Source organism: Halyomorpha halys, unplaced genomic scaffold (assembly GCF_000696795.3).
Source record: "Halyomorpha halys isolate HHAL.00 unplaced genomic scaffold, Hhal_1.1 Scaffold809.1, whole genome shotgun sequence".
NCBI lineage: Eukaryota > Metazoa > Arthropoda > Insecta > Hemiptera > Pentatomidae > Halyomorpha > Halyomorpha halys.
In genome coordinates this window covers 64,507-83,403 of record NW_027107058.1, presented here as the reverse complement: position 1 = coordinate 83,403, position 18,897 = coordinate 64,507, and the positions used below count along the sequence as shown (strand labels likewise).

The window sequence follows — 18,897 nt, the reverse complement described above, 5'->3', positions numbered from 1 at the left end:
CTTTTTTTTGATAAATAAATATTTTTATATTTTTATTTATGACAATAAATAAAAGCTATGAACTAGAATAAATTGCACATTGTATATAATGGTCCATATGTTCAGCTTAACACTATTAAATCATCAATTTACAACAATAATTCAATATATGTACAATTCTTAATCCACAAAGTAAACTAATGTAATATAATATTATTCTAAAGCCTTCATTAGGTGTGAAAAAATAAATATCATAGACTTAAGAGATTTCAAAAAAAATAACTTTGTACTGAACCCAAGTAAGATGATAATAATAAATATCACAGAGGTTACTACATGTATAAAAAAAGTTTCAAATATTGTTTATATACAGATTGGTACAGCAATGTTGTCAAACTATATACACATTTGAAAAAAATAGACAATGGTAAAGTAAATAGTACATGAACATTTTATAAAAAGATAGATTTACCAGAACAGGTAGAGCACAGAACTGAAAAGATTACTCTAATACTGATAAATGAATACTAAAAAATATATATAGCAAATATTAACTTAGTAACTAAGTTCTGTACTATTGATTTTCATAAAAGTCTGGATGTATTATAATGAATTTATATTAAATATTATACCAAGCTATAAAATATACACCCAATTTGCACATACATCTATGCACTGAAATTTAATAGAAAAATAATTACACAAGTTTGTGTACAAAAAGAAAACTATATTTTTTTACAATTGAAACACTTATATATTACACTTCTATCAACATAATTTCAGAAACATTGAGTTTTTACTTTATCAAAAATCCTTCAAGTCAAATAAAATTGCTATGTATTGAAAATAAAGTTGAATTAACTAACTTATAGCTTGTTTTTCTCCCAAAAATAAGAATCCAAGGACCAAGTATAAACAAGACATTCCCTTGTTTAATTAAATTATAGTGCTTTGGTAGAAAGTAATGGGGAGAAGGGAGGTCAATAATGTAAATAGAGTAGTTCAGACCTTATGGCAGAGATACATAGTTTAATGTTTTGTTTTAGTTTTAACAAAATAAACCTTAAAGTGTGCCCCAACCCTTTTAAAATTATGCTAAAACCCATCTAACATATAAAACTAAAACTCATCAATATGGAGCTATGCTCTAAAAAACAGAAGGAGCACAGAAGAAACCATGTGTAAATTATCTTCAACTTGTTATAATTTTCTGTTTTTTTGGGATCAGAAAAAAAAATTAAATTTCATAAAAAAATTCTCACAAGGTCATATTGTTCTTGCTCATTTAAGAAGGGTAAGAAAAAAAATTATGAACTATCTGAAAAATTAATAAAGCTTCAGCTTGTATGGCACATTATCCAAAATAAGTAAATATTAAGTTATATGCATTAGGAAGAGAAACTAATGTTTGAGAAAGTCCTAAGAAAATCTAAAAACAAACAAATACCAAAACTAAAAGAACACTGAAAACAACATTATTCATTTTAAAAAAGTAAGTACTGATATGAAATTGATGAAATTTAAAAGCATTGATAAGGAATAAGTTTTTGTATCATTAATCTGATTAATTTGTTACAGATATTCAGTATATAGCCATGTTGTTTTGGTTTTTGTGGAGTCTAAGATGAGGGATAATTTTATTACTCAAATAGCCAACGGGTCACACAACTAGCATCAGTGCTAACTATGAAGAACATCCCAAAGAGCTAATCCTGGACGTTGGGACTTGCAGACTTTGCAGAGAGCTCTAGCTCTCTCTGTTACAAGCCTTGGCCATGACTGGCTAGAAGCAACCAGCTCCAAGTGTGGTCCAAAGAGCACACAGCCCAGAGGCTGGCCACAACTCTACCATTAACAGCAGTAGCACACCATAGTTCAGGGGATCCATCCCTCATAACTCACGATGCTTGCAAGTAAGGGAAGCAGGCGTTTTTATCTTCTGCCTGGAACAACAGAATGGTGACTCCTAATATCAGCAATCGAACCTACTTTTCCCAAGGATCAAAATTAAATTAACATAAATTATTTTCCTTCCCATTTTCCTATCACTTTACAAACCCCTTCTGATACAGATTAAATTAAAATTACTTCAGATATGATTTCCCCCATACTTTGGATATTGAAAGGTCTGGTTAAAACAAAAGTGTATCAATAATGAAAAATCATTACACTTTAGCACACTAATTTTTTTTTTTTTACTACAATGATGAAAAATTATTGCACTTTAGTACACTAATTTTTTTTACTACAATGATGAAAAATTATTACACTTTAGTACACTAATTTCTTTTTTACTACATCTATTTTTCAAGGAACATTCAATGTAATGTACAGAGGTATGTTGCTTGATAAAAGGGGTGACAGATAAAAAAAAACTTAATATGTACAATATATGACCTCATCTTTTATAACAACAGTATAGGTTAACTAATTCCCTATTAAATGATATTTAGACTTAATAAGTGAAGTTTAAATTAAGTCTGGCATTCAAAAATAATAAGTCTCTATAAATAATTTCAAGTCATTTTTTAAATATGAAATTATACTCATAAGACAAAAAACCCACTATTGTACATTGAAAATTTATACTAAGCAATTAGACTAGAATGTACTAGAGTATGTTATTATGTTATATACATAAAATAAAATTCCAATAAAGTTTTAAGCATAAATTCAATTACAAAACTAGAAAACGTTTTTATCTAAACAAATTACATGGTGTAATTTTGTAATTAAATAGAGATGAAACCAAGTCTAGAGTCCATGCCACCCTGCAGCTGTCTACAGGTTGCCACCCCCTGTTATGTTACTTAATAATCGATTTTGATTTGAGCAAGTTATTTTTCTAACATTTTTGTCAAATAATTAATAAAATTAGTCCCAGTTGTAATAATGCCCATGATAAGTTGCACTAACACTGGCTATTAGCAGGTCATACTTCACTGAATTATTTTTTAATATCTAGGTTGTAACGCAATAATTTTACTTTAATTGGACTTGAAAGTTTTATACCGACACACAGCCAGATAGAAATAACATTTAGAAAAAAAAATCCCTTTTTATTTAGTGTAATGCTGATGATACTTAACAAGGATATTGTGATTAAAAATACAAAAAAATATTTCTGATTATTTACATATAGTTCGCATTATGTCAGTCAGGAATTTTAAACTTACAATTAAATTAAACTTAAAAAATACAAATCTCTTATAAAAAAATTGACAATCAGACCTATTTTTCTTCTTCATTTCTTAGATCAATGAACTTTAAGCCAGTAAGTAAACAACACAATGGAATGCTCATAAATATGATTTAGTTTGACTGACAGCCTATTTTTCACTATCACATTTCAATGTACACTTTTTCTATGTTTTTCAACACCTTCAACTAATCTGAGATCAAAGTTTCCTGAGGAAGTTTTGTATTAGTTTTTTTTTCAATATTCATTCTAAATTAAAGACAATCTTTGGAATGGTTAAATATCAGTAGCATTAACAATGTTCATTGATCTCTAAACACAAAAAACTTCCATTCTAATAAAGCTAATGCATTAGAATGGAAGCATACATGCAAGCTTATAGTTGGTATACATTAACTTTATAATAGCTTGCTGGGATAAAAATTCGATATGCATTATTAATATGACTCACAGGAGTGTATGAGAACTATAACAGGTTCTCAACAGGTAATAATAGTTCTGGTATTAGTGTAAGTGGATATCAGTCTGGTAGTGGCTGAAGGTAGTCGTGAGGTGGTCTTGGATTCGGGCTCAAGTAACCATCAACCTCAAGACAGTCTGAGGCAATCATGAATTCTGAAGGGGTTCTGTTGTTATTGTTTGCACTGAGTAACTTTTCATGCAGTTCAATAAAGTTTATTCTGTCTCTAGGTTCTGTCTTCCAGCAAGACTTCATTAGTTCACAGATGAAAGGTGGGCAATCTTCAGGTGGTATCAGCATTATACCTTGTAATATCAGCTTTACAACCTAGAAAATGAACACATGTTCTATTTACTGAATAGTTTCATAAAAATAACATGTTCTATTTACTGAATAGTTTCATAAAAATAATGAAAAGATTTTCAACCTAATGGCTTAGAGGTGATATTTAACTGCATATCAAAGTATATTCAAATCTCTTATAGTAAATTTATAAATTAAGAATGAAGAAACTTATGTTCCATTGAAATGACATCTCACCTCTTCATTAGAATGCCCAAAGTAAGGCTGCTTTCCTAAGCTGTATATTTCCCATAGCACAACTCCAAAAGACCAAACATCTGATTCTAAAGTGAATCTTCCATAAGTAACACTCTCTGGAGACATCCAACGTACTGGCAGAAGTCTGGAACCCCCAATCTAAAAAAAATTTTTTTTTTATCATTATGTTGAGATAATTATATACAGAAGAAATTAGTATCTTACATAGACAGAGCGGTAAATAATTTTTATTATAATTTCATATTCAAAATTAATAAGAACCTGGTAAAATTCTCATAAGAATATAATGTGGAAATGAGATAGGGTAGTATATGTAAAAGTACAGAAATATAAAAAATCAAGTTATAGATTGTAACATAGAGAATTATGTTGTGGAGTACAGATCATAAACTTTGAAAATTATTGACATGATGATTAAATCACTGTGGCAGGTGGCTGCTATCCTCCTAACCCAATGACAACCATAATCCAGAATTGTTTTTCCTAAAACACATTTTTAAAAATTGAAATTGAAAGAAGTTATGCCTACTGAAATGTCAAATCTCTGGTGAACTGAATAACCAAATTCACAATGGAGATTGACAGTGTTTTTAATAAGGACTAAACACAATTCACTGAATAATACATTATCTAGTGTTATTTTTTTAGACAAAGGTAAGGTCCAAAACTCAGTAAAATGATCTATCATGGTTATTGGAAAACATTATAAACTGTGTATTAATATTTTTAGCATAATCCTATTAACAGCTACCAACATTATCATCCATGCAATTGCTCTTACTAAAGCAATCTGAAAAAGTAATTTATAGAAAAAAGAGTTAACCACATAAGCACAAACAAATAAATATGTACAGTAAAATAATTTATACTCATTAACCTTATAATAATCACAAGTGTAAACATCTCTGCTCATTCCAAAGTCTGCTATTTTTACTGTTAAGTTGTCCCCAACAAGACAGTTCCTACAGGCAAGATCTCTATGAACAAAGTGCTGCCCAGCAAGGTACTTCATTCCTGATGCTATTTGTGAAGCGATTGACAGCAATGATTCCTAAAATAGGATAAACTTTCAGTATACATTCACATTTTATAACAAATAGGAAGGAAATATAGCTATTTCATTACTTTGCTGAGGATGGGAACATTTGAATCAGGTCTACGAAAATGTTTTGAATTGCTTCTTAGGACCTCTGTCAGATCACCAAATGGCATGAACTCAAAAACCATCCATGGGCTCTTGTTTGGCTCTAAACATAAAAAATGTATTAGTTCATACAATTTTTTGTCAATTCATTGAAATAAACATAAATATTTTTTATTGTTTTAGTTTAATATAACCAATAACATCTGTATGTACTAAACGCTCATATATTCCAAAGAAAAAACAAAGTGATCATTATTTTAATACAACAAGTAATGAATACAAAAACAATTTTTTGTTTTAAAAAAGCATTTCGGTCTTTTCTAGAAATCTTTGAGTTTTCAACATTATACATTCAAGTTTTCAACATTGTAAATTACTGGTTAGGAGATGACTCATAATTTGCACTTGAGTTATCTTGTATTGTTATTTAACTAACAAAGGGCAACAAAGCAAGCAAAAACACTACAAGTAGTCGTGTAATATTTTTTTAATTTGTCATATTTCAAAAAACATATGTATCTCATTGTACCTGCATAGATATCATAAATAAAATAAAAGATAACTTGTAGATGGTGTTCTAAACAAGAATTCAAACTACGAGTTGACTCATTATATCTCCACTGGCTCATTACCAGTGATGCAGTGATAGGGCTGCGCTGGGATCTCAAAGGGCTCTAATCTGCCCCTCATGCTTGGGGATCCTTAGGTCGAGATGGTAATATTGGGTATAATTTATTTTACTTAGTTTGATAATATTCATTTCATTTTTTTTTTCTCATATTCATATAGAGATCTTATTTTTATATTTATTTACTTATTTTATTATTTTTGTATGGAAGTATACAATTATCCCTATTACCCATTACCCAAGTTTGTGGCAGATTGTAATATTATCAATAAATAAAAGTTTGCAACTCATTATCGGCAGTCAAGCTATAAAATTACATATTTCTCATCATTGCACATCTCTGGAAAGGATGGTAAGTTGTTTTAATTTTTAGCATTTGTTTCTACCAAATTTTCAATTTACAATTTCATCCTATTAAAATAATTTAAGTCAAAATTATATTTAAAAACATAATTATATTTATCTTCAATTATTAAACAAATATACCTTTCAATGCCACGCCGAGTAGTGATAGAATGTTCTTATGTTGGAATGAACTCATTATTTCGACTTCTCGCATGAAATCTTCCTCTGCTTCTTTTGATGCTGAATTTTTTAATACTTTTATAGCCACAGTTTCTATTGTTTCATCATCTTTAACTAATTCACCTAAAATAAAAGATATTAAACCAAACCATTAATGAATATGAAAGTGAGGAATTATGTAAAATTCATTATATTTTTCTATTAAAAATGTTTTAAGAAAGAATTTATAATCAGGAAAACAATATTTTGAAAGGAAAGTAAAAATAAAAATATAAAGGGGAGTACCTTTGAATACTTTGCCAAAGCAGCCCTCTCCTATTATGTTGTTAAATCTAACATTGTCCCTAGATATGAGAGGTAGAGCCAATGGGGTTGGATCACCACCAAGGTATCCAGGATTGTTAGCAAATCGGTCAGCATTTATAATTCCCTTGGTGAGAGTTACTGGTGTAACCTGAATGAAAAATTGCAATTTCTCTTAACATAATAATATAATTAGTTTAATTTTAAAGTCTATATTGCTTAACATTATCATGTTCCGATATTAAAATATACATATGTATTAAAAGTTTATAAGTCTATATCAAAATTCTACAGAAAAATTTTTTTTTCATTAATTACTATTTTAAAAGGAGTTCAAAGTGTGAATAATTCTAATACTCCATACCAAGAGTTATGCTCCTGAGGTACATGTGGCACTTTTAGGATATCACTAAGGCTCTTTCAAAATATTTTTGTTGCATTTCCCAAATAATACTTCTTAAAAAGAAATTAAAAAAAAAAAAAATTTAGGCCAATGCCATAGAAAGAGAACCTTCATTGCACTTTGCACATCTATCACACAAATGTTAAAATTGATAAAGAAATTTTCTAAAAAGGAATTTTAAAAACTAATGAATCTTTTCTATGACATTTCAAGAGTTTTGACAATGTAAGAAGCTTGGGAATTTATGTTAGATTATCTCAAAGGAAAAGTTAAAGAAATTAAAATTTGATCTGTTTAAAATTAAAATAACAGTGTTTAAATGTTATTAAAATAATTGGCTAATAAGGTTTATAGAAATAAAAATTTATATTTCTCTCTTTTGTAATAGAGAATAAAGAAATAGAAAAATGCACTTGGCTTTTGAATAATTAACTGCTATAAGAGATTTACAAAAGAAAATAATTATTTTTATTGTCAGAAAGAGCTAGAGTCAAATGAGTTGAAAATGCACTTGGTGTTAGTAGTATCCGTTGCTCAACATACATAAGTGAACATTTTCCAAATGATAAAGATTGATTAGATAACACAAGTTCCTCAAAAATGTCTAAGGGAATGCAGGAATGCATAGTTCTTAAGTGCATTAATTAAATATTTACTAATTAAATGTATATATAAATGAATTAATGATGTATTAGTTACTTTAAAATTTTTTTATAAAAATATAACTTAATATAATAATTTTTTTTATGCCTCTAATGGTGAATATGGCACATTAGTTCTAAGTTTTCTAAATGCTTCCCTAAATTAATCACATCTGATCAATAAATCTACACCTATATAATAGAACTGAGCTGTAATATCTCACACTATATCTCAAAAACTACAATGCCTATTAAGTTGGCATCATTATTAGTGGTTTCTCTTATGCTTTATGTGTGTGTAATAAGTAAGGGTTTGAAAATTGCTTTAAATAATTTAGTTAAAAGGCATGAACAAATTTTAATATCATCAAAACATGGTTACTCACTAGTGTTATTCCTTTAGATTTCTCTTCTAAGCTACGCTGCATCTTTCTTCTGCAGCTGATGTACATGAAGATACAAAATGTTAAAAGTATTAGCAGCAAGATAATGATTAATTTAGTGTCAGAGATGAACATGCCAAATATTCCTGCCAAAACTCCATCTGTAGCCTGTTACAACAAAGTTAACAGTAAAATAAACATCTAGATATTTTATTTTAAATATTCAATACATAAATAAAATATGTCTGAATTTTTGAAATGGAGAATGTGTTCTATTAATATTAAATAATACAAGATGAATAATTTCTCAGTTTGATTCGTTACCTGGGCAGGGGAATTTGATATGGTCTTGTTTTGCTCTGTTGGAGGTATCACTACAAAAGGTTTTGGCTGGTCTGTAACTGCAATGGAAAAGAAACATTAAAATAAAGAATATATTAATTTGATAAATAAAATAATCTCCAAAAAATTTTCTATGGCAGGGTAATAATAATAATTCAAAGCTTAAATTGCTAGTCCAAATGATTTTTTTATAATGTGAAGGAGATTATCGGGGATACAGTCAAAAAGAAACAAAAATAGTTGACAACTATTTATTTGCTGACATTTTGACCAATTTTCTAGAGCTTCATCAGTGCTCAAGGGGCAAAAATTAAATTATTTTTACTTATTATTATTATTCTCTCCACTGACTAATTTATGCTTACATAATAAATGAAAAATGTTCTTGGCAAGTGATTGTAAACATTTAAAGTTTAATAAAATTATTCTCATTCAATAAACAATTATACTCTTATAACTACCATCTATCTATGAGTACGTTTTTGGATAAATTATCAGCCTTCTATAAGGAAATAGTTGTTTCACAGACATTTTAATCTAGGGTTAAAAGAAAATGATGTTTCATCAAAATAAATTGATTTGACTATGATTGTAATTCATTTAGTTTTTAAATAGTTTTTATGAACTCTTAATGCTAAAAATCATATATTAAAGTTTAATAACCAGTTTATAAAATTTTGGATAAGCTTATAAAAAGATTCTACAGGAGACATTCTTAATTCTTCAAGATTCCTCCAAATCATGATAAATTTGGAAATCTGTAATAATTCGTTTAATTCACGATGATATTATCAATAAAAAACTTTAAATTTATTTATAGTTATTTTAAAAAGTATAATGTTCTCCCAGAAAATTTATCTAAATTTTTTTTTTAAACCACAACATGTAGAAAAATGTTCACCAAACTGTGATTGAGTTTATGGTACCCTGTAATTATAGTGCTAATTACATACCCAAGTATCTATATTACAATTTATTGGAACAAAAGATTAAAAGAAGAGCGATATTCAATACTCAATGATAGTCAATTTCTATAGTAATAAGTATTAAATACCTGCTTCTATTGTACTTTACTACCATATTTCTTGGTAGTTAATGCAATTAATATAATCCTTGAATAGAATAGAAATGAATAGTTTTGTTTTGTAATTACTCAAATACCTACCTACTCCTCTGTTACTACATAGCTAGTTCAATACTACTTTTGTTTTAAAAATAAGTACATAAAAAAAAAGTAAATAAATAAAAATAATGACACTAAATAAAACACAGGGCATCCCAAGTGAAACCCGAATCGTAAACTCCCGCAAGGAAAGTCAATTCATTAAGCCTTCGACTCCTAGAATCAATGTGATTTGCGGAAACGGATTTTATCGCTGAATAGATGAACGTTAAGCACGTGTTAAAAAAAACCTAGTAAGTAAATTTATTGGAACAAAAGATTAAAAGAAGAGCGATATTCAATACTCATTGATAGTAAATTTCTATAGTAATAAGTATTAAATACCTGCTTCTATTGTACTTTACTACCATATTTCTTGGTAGTTAATGCAATTAATATAATCTTGAATAGAATAGAAATGAATAGTTTTGTTTTGTAATTACTCAAATGCCTACTTACTCCACTATTATTACATAGCTAGAATACTACTTTTGTACTAGTAGTAGTAGAATACTACTTTACTAGTTCAATACTACTTTTGTTTTTAAAATAAGTACAAAAAAAAAAAAAAGTATAAATAAAAATAATGACACTAAATAAAACACAGGGCATCCCAAGTGAAACCCGAATCGTAAAATCCCGCCAAGAATGTCAATTCATTAAGCCTTCTACTCCTAGAATCAATGTGATTTGCGGAAACGGATTTTATTACTGAATAGATGAACGTTAAGAACGTGTCAAAAAAAACCTAGTAAGTAAATGGAGTGACCATTTGAGATTCAAATCCGGCAAGTTGCCTTGCCTTACACACCTCTAGTTAACACTTTTCGGCAATTGTATAGGCGTTGGAACCTATCTCAGAGGTTCCCAATCTTTTTCGGTTTGCGGATTCCTAAATAATCGGATTTTTTTCGGCGGCGCCCTTAATACATCACATCTTTTTTCTAAATTTTTGACTTTCTTGAAAAATTGAAAACTTTCCTTTTTAAAAGCGATTACCCATTTAGCAGCGAAAAATTAAAAACCGATACTTAATATTTTCCTTGTGATAATGTAAAATATCTAATTTCAACTGTTTCGGTAATATCCATATTGAGACTGGACAACAACCATGTGGTTAGGTTAGTTGAAATGCAAATTAAACACAAATTTTAAATTCACAAACAATTTATTGAATTTTCATTGATTGCTTGGATGGGCTTGATGTTGAGAACACAACTTCTAAAATCTCGAAATAATATTGGATATCATTTCTTATTCAACGTTAATTTTCAGCAATATCTACTTTTTATTACCAAGACCGCCGAAACCCTAGTTTCGCACAAATAGGATGTTGCAAATGGAATTAATATTCGTAGAGCTTTATCACTAACCAGTGGATATTCCTCTTTTACTGATATCAAAAATCAGAATGTTCCATGGTACCAAATTTTAACTTTAAAGTATTATTGCAAGACAAGTCAATAAGAGATTCTTCTTTTAAAGAAGTAAATTCCGATGGAGGCTCGTCCCTAAATGGGTCTTGAACCCATTTAAATTTATCATTATCTACTTTAAGATATTTATCGAACTTTTTCATAAGTTCTGCTACGTGAGCTTTATGGTGAGTGGATTTTATATTGCACGACAAATTGATTTCATTGGAGGGTACAAACTGGAGCAACAAGGGAAAACAATCACTGATAAACTCTTCATTCATTCTTATTTTCCATAGTTGTAATTTTTTTTTTAATAATTCAATATTTCGCGGCGTCCTTATGACGGACGCCCCAGGAAGCCGCAGCGCACACTATGGGAATCATTGGTGCAGCTAACAAAATGTTCTAGGGTAGGTCAACCCTATATCCACTCTATCGGAGTTATCTATCTCGAAAAGGCACTGGGTCGCAAAATATGGTAGTTGACATTGTGATTCGAAGTGCTTGGCTTTACCAGATTTTTTAAAATTTATTTATTTAATGTAATTAATAACTGTACCAAATAATACAATAAATAAATATGTTGTATGTTTCATATACACTTGAAAATCTTGGGAAGGAACCACCCATTGGTGGTACTTCAAGCATTAATTTAAATTAGAAGGTCCCGTGGCCGGCCATCTTCTTTTCATACGTCTCGGAGGATTATCAGGAATTGTTAAGGATGAAAGATTAAGAATTAATGGGTTAGGATGGGTAAGGAGTTTGGAATGAAAAGACGCATTTCTCTTCTGGGTCAAATCTGCAACGAATGGGATGTTAAGGTCTTTGTGAATGAGTTTATTTGTAACGTAATAAGGGGTATCAAGGATTTTACGTAGGATTTTGGATTGTAAGGATTGGATGTGGGAGGAATTTGATGGTTTGGTAGAGCCCCAGAGCTGTATTCCATATGTCCAAATTGGTCTGATTATTGTAGTGTATACTATTTTTTTGTAGTGAATGGGAAGTTTAGAGCGTTTGTCAGGTAAGTGTTGTAGCAATCGGAATCTACGAGCAGTTTCTTGTCGTTTCAGTCTTGTGTGTGGATTCCAAGTAAGTCTCTTGTCAAGATGGAGTCCTAAGTATCCAATCTGCTCAACAGGTGGTAGTGGAGTATTTAGAAAGGATACTGTAGGTCAGAAGGGTAGAGGTTTACGACGGAGAGTAAAGGTGATCTGATGGGATTTACCGGATTTTTAGAGGTCATTTAATAGATTTATGTAAGAATTTTTTTGAAAATGTGTATTACTTAATGAACCATGGTGGTATTAAATTAAGGCAAGTAAACCCGGGTTTAAGGGAAAACATTGTAATTAACACACATTTGAACTTTGAGAAAGTTTTTAGTTACCATGTTTTAGGAACGAGTGATACAAGAATCAAGTTTAATAAAAAAATTTTAAACTTGTTTAAAATTTAATTTTAAACTTTTATAATATATTTGAATACGTCGAAATTAGATAATTACAACTTTTTTTTTACCTCTTAGTGATTCGGTTTCAAAACTCATCTAGAAGGAGCAATCAGGTGCTGTAGATACCTATGCTCAGGCCTTTCACTTTATTTTTTATTATAAATTCCAAAATATTGAGTAGATCTCATCATAGTTGTGCTTAAAAAGTTGCGTGCGGATTATCCTAAGTTAGTTTAATCGATTTGTGCAGCAGAGATTCAGCCAGTATTCCCATTCTTACCCTATTCTCCAATCCTAAAGATAGGATAATCATCGATATACATTTTTTCATTATTATCTCAATACAGGGAAGTAGTCATGCTGCACAGAAGTAGGTGACATCCTATTACAAGATATTTAGAAGAGACTTGAGCCTTTTGGGAGCTGAGTTATGGGCAACCTTCTGGCCAATCTACCAAACGAAGACATATCGCATCTTATTAGTCCTCAATTGTCTCTACTCTTCCTTCAGGCACAGGCTTGCCGAAGAATATAATATAAATTATTTTAAAACTATAAAAATGTAATGTCTTATTATTATTATAAGACAACTTAAAATCATTAATTAAAGGATTTTTGAGGGCTGCTTACATCATGAGAAGGTTGTACTTTTTTTTACTATATACCCGAAATATACGACTTATACAAAATCAGAACTAACCTACCCTTTGCTAGGTAAAACATCTGCATTCTCTGTTTAATTCATCAAATCCTCATCCCGAAAATTTATATCTGAAATTCTTGAAAAACTTCATGCTCATGAACAAACCGTTTAAGTTTTATCCATCACCACCCTTGAAGAATGGTGCCAAAACTGGAGGATTAAAATAAATTCCAATAAATCCCACCAAATCATATTTACCCTTCGACGTAAACCCATGACCTCTTGCCCTACAGTATCCTTTAATAATACCCCACTCATTCCTGTCGAACAGATCCGTTACTTAGGACTACATCTCGACAAACGACTGACATGGAATCCTCATACAAGACTACAAAGACAAGAAACTGCTCGTAGATTCCGACTATTGCAACATTTACTAGACAAACGGTCTAAATTGCCAATCCATTATAAAAGACTGATTTACATGACTATTATAAGGTCTATCTGGACAAACGGAGTTGAGCTTTGGGGCTCCACTAAACCATCAAATTCCTCCAGAATCCAATCCTTACAGTCCAAAATCCTTCGTAAAATCCATAATGCTCCTTACTTTGTCACAAATAAAGTTATCCATCAGGACCTCAATGTTCCATATGTTGCCGATTTAGCCAGAACCAGATACCGTTCCTTCTATAATAAACTTCTCAACCACCCCAATCTGCTTGATTCTAACCTGGCTTCTCCTTCATTACCTAATAATCCTCCTAGTCGTCTGAAAAGAAGATGGCCTCGAGATCTTCTCCTTTAGAAATGTTATTGGAGTTCTATCAGTGGATATATTCTCCACATGATTGTGTCATGTCACTATGTCACCTACAGCAAATTTACTTGTTGTATATATGTGTATACATTTGTAAATAACAATAAATAAATTATTGAAAAAAAAATTTATCAGTTGCTTTGGAATTAACATTAATGCAAATGTTTATTACTTTTTAAGAGAGGTGTGTTTAGAGAGAAACTTTTAGAAGATGCTCTCAAACGCCAATCTATAACCTTCGTTATACCGCGGGGCTGCCTAAGACCGTACAAGCTCTTATGCTGCTGAAAACTTAAGAAAAAAAGAAAAAAACAATTTTCGAGTCGTTTACCTATTTAAAAAAAAAAACAATCTTTAACCACGTATGTTCCAATAAATTAACAGAGACACCACATTACGCAGTTCCTTTTTTCCAAATAAAAACACGGTTGGGATCCCTCCGCCACCCCCATGTTACTCACCATATATGAGTTTCCGCAGAATTATTTAGATTAACCATGACTGTTTGGGTTGAGTAAACAATTCCTAGCAACTTCTAAATATCCGTCTAATTAGCAGGTAAGCTTCTTGATAGAAATTTAACACTTTGTGGAAAGCTGAGGAAAAACGAACCCTTTATTCCTCCGGAATCATTACCGATTCAAAGCTGACTACTGCATTCTTCAACTTTTACGTTTCAAGCTGTAGTTAAATTAGTTTTATATGTAACACATATAAATAAATGTTTTGTATTGCTTTCCAGTATAGACTACAAAGTTGAAATAGAGGAAGATGGTACACAAAAGAATCCTACAATAATTGTTCATTACAATAAAATAAAGGGAGTAGTATTACATAGAGACAAACCAGCAGGTAGTTTTGTTTATAAAATGTAATGAGATAGTAGCAATATATTCATTTGTTCAGAAGGAAAACATTTCCCCTAAGTAGAAACGAGGTCACTAAAAAAAAAAAAAAAAAAAAAAGGGTGTTTGTTTCTGCTGACTATAAATAAAATATTTGTTGAACCAGCCATAACGACAAGATGGAACTCTTGAACAACACAGTCAGTTCAAGAAGAATCTAGAAAAAATGAATACAGTCTTGGAACCACTGGGGATATTGAAGGCTAGGATATTGAAGTGAAAGATGCAGAAGACTCAGAACCAGGAGCAACGACGTCAGGAAACAAAGGAAACTAGAAAAAAGGACGCCATGTTTGTTTCAGACCGTTCTTTTATGAAGGTTAGGCCAAGCAAAGTGGAAGTTGAAAAACAAACAAATGTTTCTTTGTCTTTTTTTTAAGGACAAAAGGAAATAAACAACATTTCTGTCATATAGAAAAATAAAGAGGTTACATCCAATAGAAAACAGCCATCATTATAAGTTTATTACCATATATTCGATACTTCAGTAGGTACTACATACTACATTCAAAGTTGGTCCGTATATTTTTAGGAGTTGACGATATATAAACATTGATCTTAATTTTATGTAGAAACATCATGATAAATCAAGCAGGTTTTTTATCTCGTACATACTGTGCATATTGATGCGACAATGTAAAACCTAATAAATGTTATACTCCAGAGCACGAGTTATTTATTTTTGGTATAAATGACTCAGAAGTCAATGTTTTCAATGAACGTCATCCATTATTCAGGTCAAGGTAATTAAAGAGCTAATGGTCATTGTACTTTAGGAACTATAAAAATCCAAAAATAATATTGAGTGTAGACCAGTTTTATTAACATTGAATTGAGATTATCTGGGAATCCGGCTTTCAGATAAACTGGGTAAATAGTTTTCAGAAAGAAATGTTAGTTTCTAAAAAAAAAAAAAATAAATATTCGAATGACTAAACTTTACAGATTGTGCGTTGTTCAAACATTCAAACATATTAATATACTTAATGCTGGCTTGCAAACTAAATTATCAGTAGATAACAGAACAGTTAGAGAGGTAGGGTGACACACATGGTTTAACGAACGTTTTCTCAGTCCACTCAACCCTAAAATTAGAAAAAGAAAAAAATTGGTCATTTGAAATCAATAGTGATCTAAGTGATCTGACCTCAGGAATTTTTAGGCTTTTTATATTAAAATAATTGTCTTTTCTGATGTTTGGTTGTTAGCTGAAAAGTGCAAAATAAAAGTGACTCAAGATGCAATTTTAAGAAACAAAATTTTCAAATAATTTTTTTTAAAGAACAAGATGAACCTCACTCCTCCAAATCAGAAATGGGAGTGGATCCAAATTGAGAAAATTTTGAATAATTTATTTTAGTGTTAGAAAACTATCTTTTGGTGGTCTTAACTTTATTTATATCTTCTCCCAAAATTTTTTCACAATTTTCAATTGAATTACTTATCATGTGTTTTAATAACAACAATGAGGGGGCAATACGACCCTTGTAGCTCTACTGCTCACAGTTTTTGTTTCGTTTACATTTTCACAAAGTATTTTACTATGTTAGAACAATACTAGTTATTCACATAGCTACTTGAAAAATAATTAGTTAAATATATATTTGACTAATTATTTATCAATTATGTATAAGATTTCGTAGAAATAGCTAACTCACCAGTTTTCCTCGGACAGTGAAGATCCACCGTTGGCCTCCCTTCGTGAGGGCAGACGCACATGTAGCTGTCCCCTTGTTGCACACAGCCAGCCTCCAATCCACAAGCCTTCTCAGAGCAGTTGCCTTTCCGTAGGACATGCCCATCTGAAAAAGAAAGATAAGGATAGAACTTCAAAAAATGCCTAATTATTTTAGAAATATACAAAAACAATAGGTTCTAATCTTTTAAATGAAAGCTATACCTAATATTTTAAAGTTTCACTGATTTTGACACAATCAGAACTAAACCTTACAGATTAATCAAATAATTGAGTTTCAAGTATTGCGAATTTATAATTAGTCCGTTGTAATCATAACAAAAAGATTGTCATCTGAATATTCATAGCAGCTCTCTGTGGAGTCTTACTTCTTGTACCAGTATTTATAGAACATAGGAAGCGTTGTAATTTATTTTGTTGATTGATAAAACGCAGTTCATCCCTAAACATATTTGGCCGTTAAAATAAGGTGTTTAGACATAAAGAGTTTACAGAAATGAAAAAAAAATAAATCATTTATAAATTAATTGAAAGCCAATTATCAATCCGAGTTGTTTTTTAGTTATAAAAAACACAGTATTTTATTATTAGACATCTTAAATTATGAATTTCTAATGAAATATAACACTATATAATTCATTGACATAACAAAGGAAATAACATAGTTTATTAAATAGGTTACATCGGGTTCCGTAAGCTTTTAATTTCTAAAGACATGTATCGTTGTATGGTTTGCTAACAGGCTTAATGGAAGGGAGAGGACTGAGAAAAGGATCAGAGAATAGCTATCTGGTCCAACAACGGATCTCAAAAGTTCTGAAACACAAGTTTGAGCCTATTATTTGCTAACAGTGGCACTGAAGAGGAGGAGGGGAGGAAATGGACAAGAGCTTACAAACAATCCAATAGGCATCGAGATAGCTTCCTAGGAGGAGTTTCCTATCATAATGGACTTTCATTTTACAATCACAAACTAATTAAAACATAATTAAATACTTGCATATTTACAAGTTTATTAATTATCAGTTAATTGGTAACAATAAAATGAATTCCAGAATGATGTTATGAATGGAATGAAATTATAATGTTATAATGCGTTTTTGTGACACGATGGAATAATAAATAAATCTAAAAAAATATGAAAATAAGTCTCAGAAATATACAAAGAATGTTTCTCAAATATTCAATTATATTTAGTGCAGTGTTAAGCTATAAAAAAAATAAAATACATTTAGAATAAATAAATTATAATTTATTTATTATGTACTAGGGGGTACTCCCTGTCCATCTCACAGTGGACCAAACCCCAGCTGTTCATTTAATTGTAATAATATTTGCTCAAATTGTAAAAATGTAATTACCATGTATCTACTATTCAGACTGTTTTTTTATTTATTTTTTTCAATATAGTGTAAGCAGAAAAAAAAAATTTAAGTCTTTATTCCGGTATTTTGAATTTGTGCTTTAATTTAAAAATTGAATCGCACTTTAATTAAAAAAATATATGGTGGTCACTATAAACTTGTTATTAGAGAGATTAAAATAATATAATATAAATATATAAACTATAGTCTTAGTAAAGAAAAATTATATTTCATTCCTGATTTCTTCCTTTTTTTTTATATGAATGAGTATATATTTTATTTAAATAAAAAATGTTCGTTAATGTTAAAGTTTTAGCTTTTATTCTTGAGCGTACGCAATAATTTTGTTGTGAAAGAGAAATCTCCAATTCACTGGTTCGTGGTAAATCGCCAAGTTCATTAGTCAACCGATCATACTGGGAATTTTCCATGCTGCCTCTGTTTTCCAGATCAACAGACGATCCTGTGCCCGATTTTGTTTTGCCGAAACAATAATTCATTATTCTTTTATGCCCTTAAAAAAGATAGATATAGGAAAATTAAGAAACTACGTAAAATGAAATAGACAATATCATTAGTTTGTAGTCATTAGGTTATAAAGTCATAAAGAAGGGGCAGAAATATGTAAAAACAAGATGAGTAAATGTGATGAGTGAATAGAGAGAGAGAGAGAGAGAGAGAGAGAGATGCTTGGAAGAAATGAAGAAAGTTGATTCTAAAAGTAAGGAAAACTTTCGACGTTTCAGGAAAGTGTTGATAAAACTTCAAAAGGAAAACATTAAAAGCTTAATTAGGAAATTAAAGGGGGAAAATATATCTTGAACCATGAACTTTCTCTAATGAAGGTTTTTATCATCCATATATA

At 30.1% G+C, this 18,897-nt stretch overlaps 1 protein-coding gene across 1 annotated transcript in view; it reads right to left on the bottom strand.

Moving 5' to 3' along the window:
* Positions 1–6: 6 nt before the first annotated feature.
* Positions 7–18,897, bottom strand: part of LOC106686337 (tyrosine-protein kinase transmembrane receptor Ror) — a gene marked incomplete at its 5' end in the record, with an annotated part of 36,253 nt that continues 17,362 nt past the window's right edge. The window contains 9 exon segments of the mRNA XM_014429571.3: positions 7–3,965; positions 4,179–4,337; positions 5,077–5,250; positions 5,325–5,446; positions 6,458–6,619; positions 6,782–6,950; positions 8,230–8,394; positions 8,551–8,627; positions 16,631–16,774. Of these exon segments, the coding sequence (XP_014285057.3) occupies positions 3,699–3,965; positions 4,179–4,337; positions 5,077–5,250; positions 5,325–5,446; positions 6,458–6,619; positions 6,782–6,950; positions 8,230–8,394; positions 8,551–8,627; positions 16,631–16,774 (1,439 nt within the window).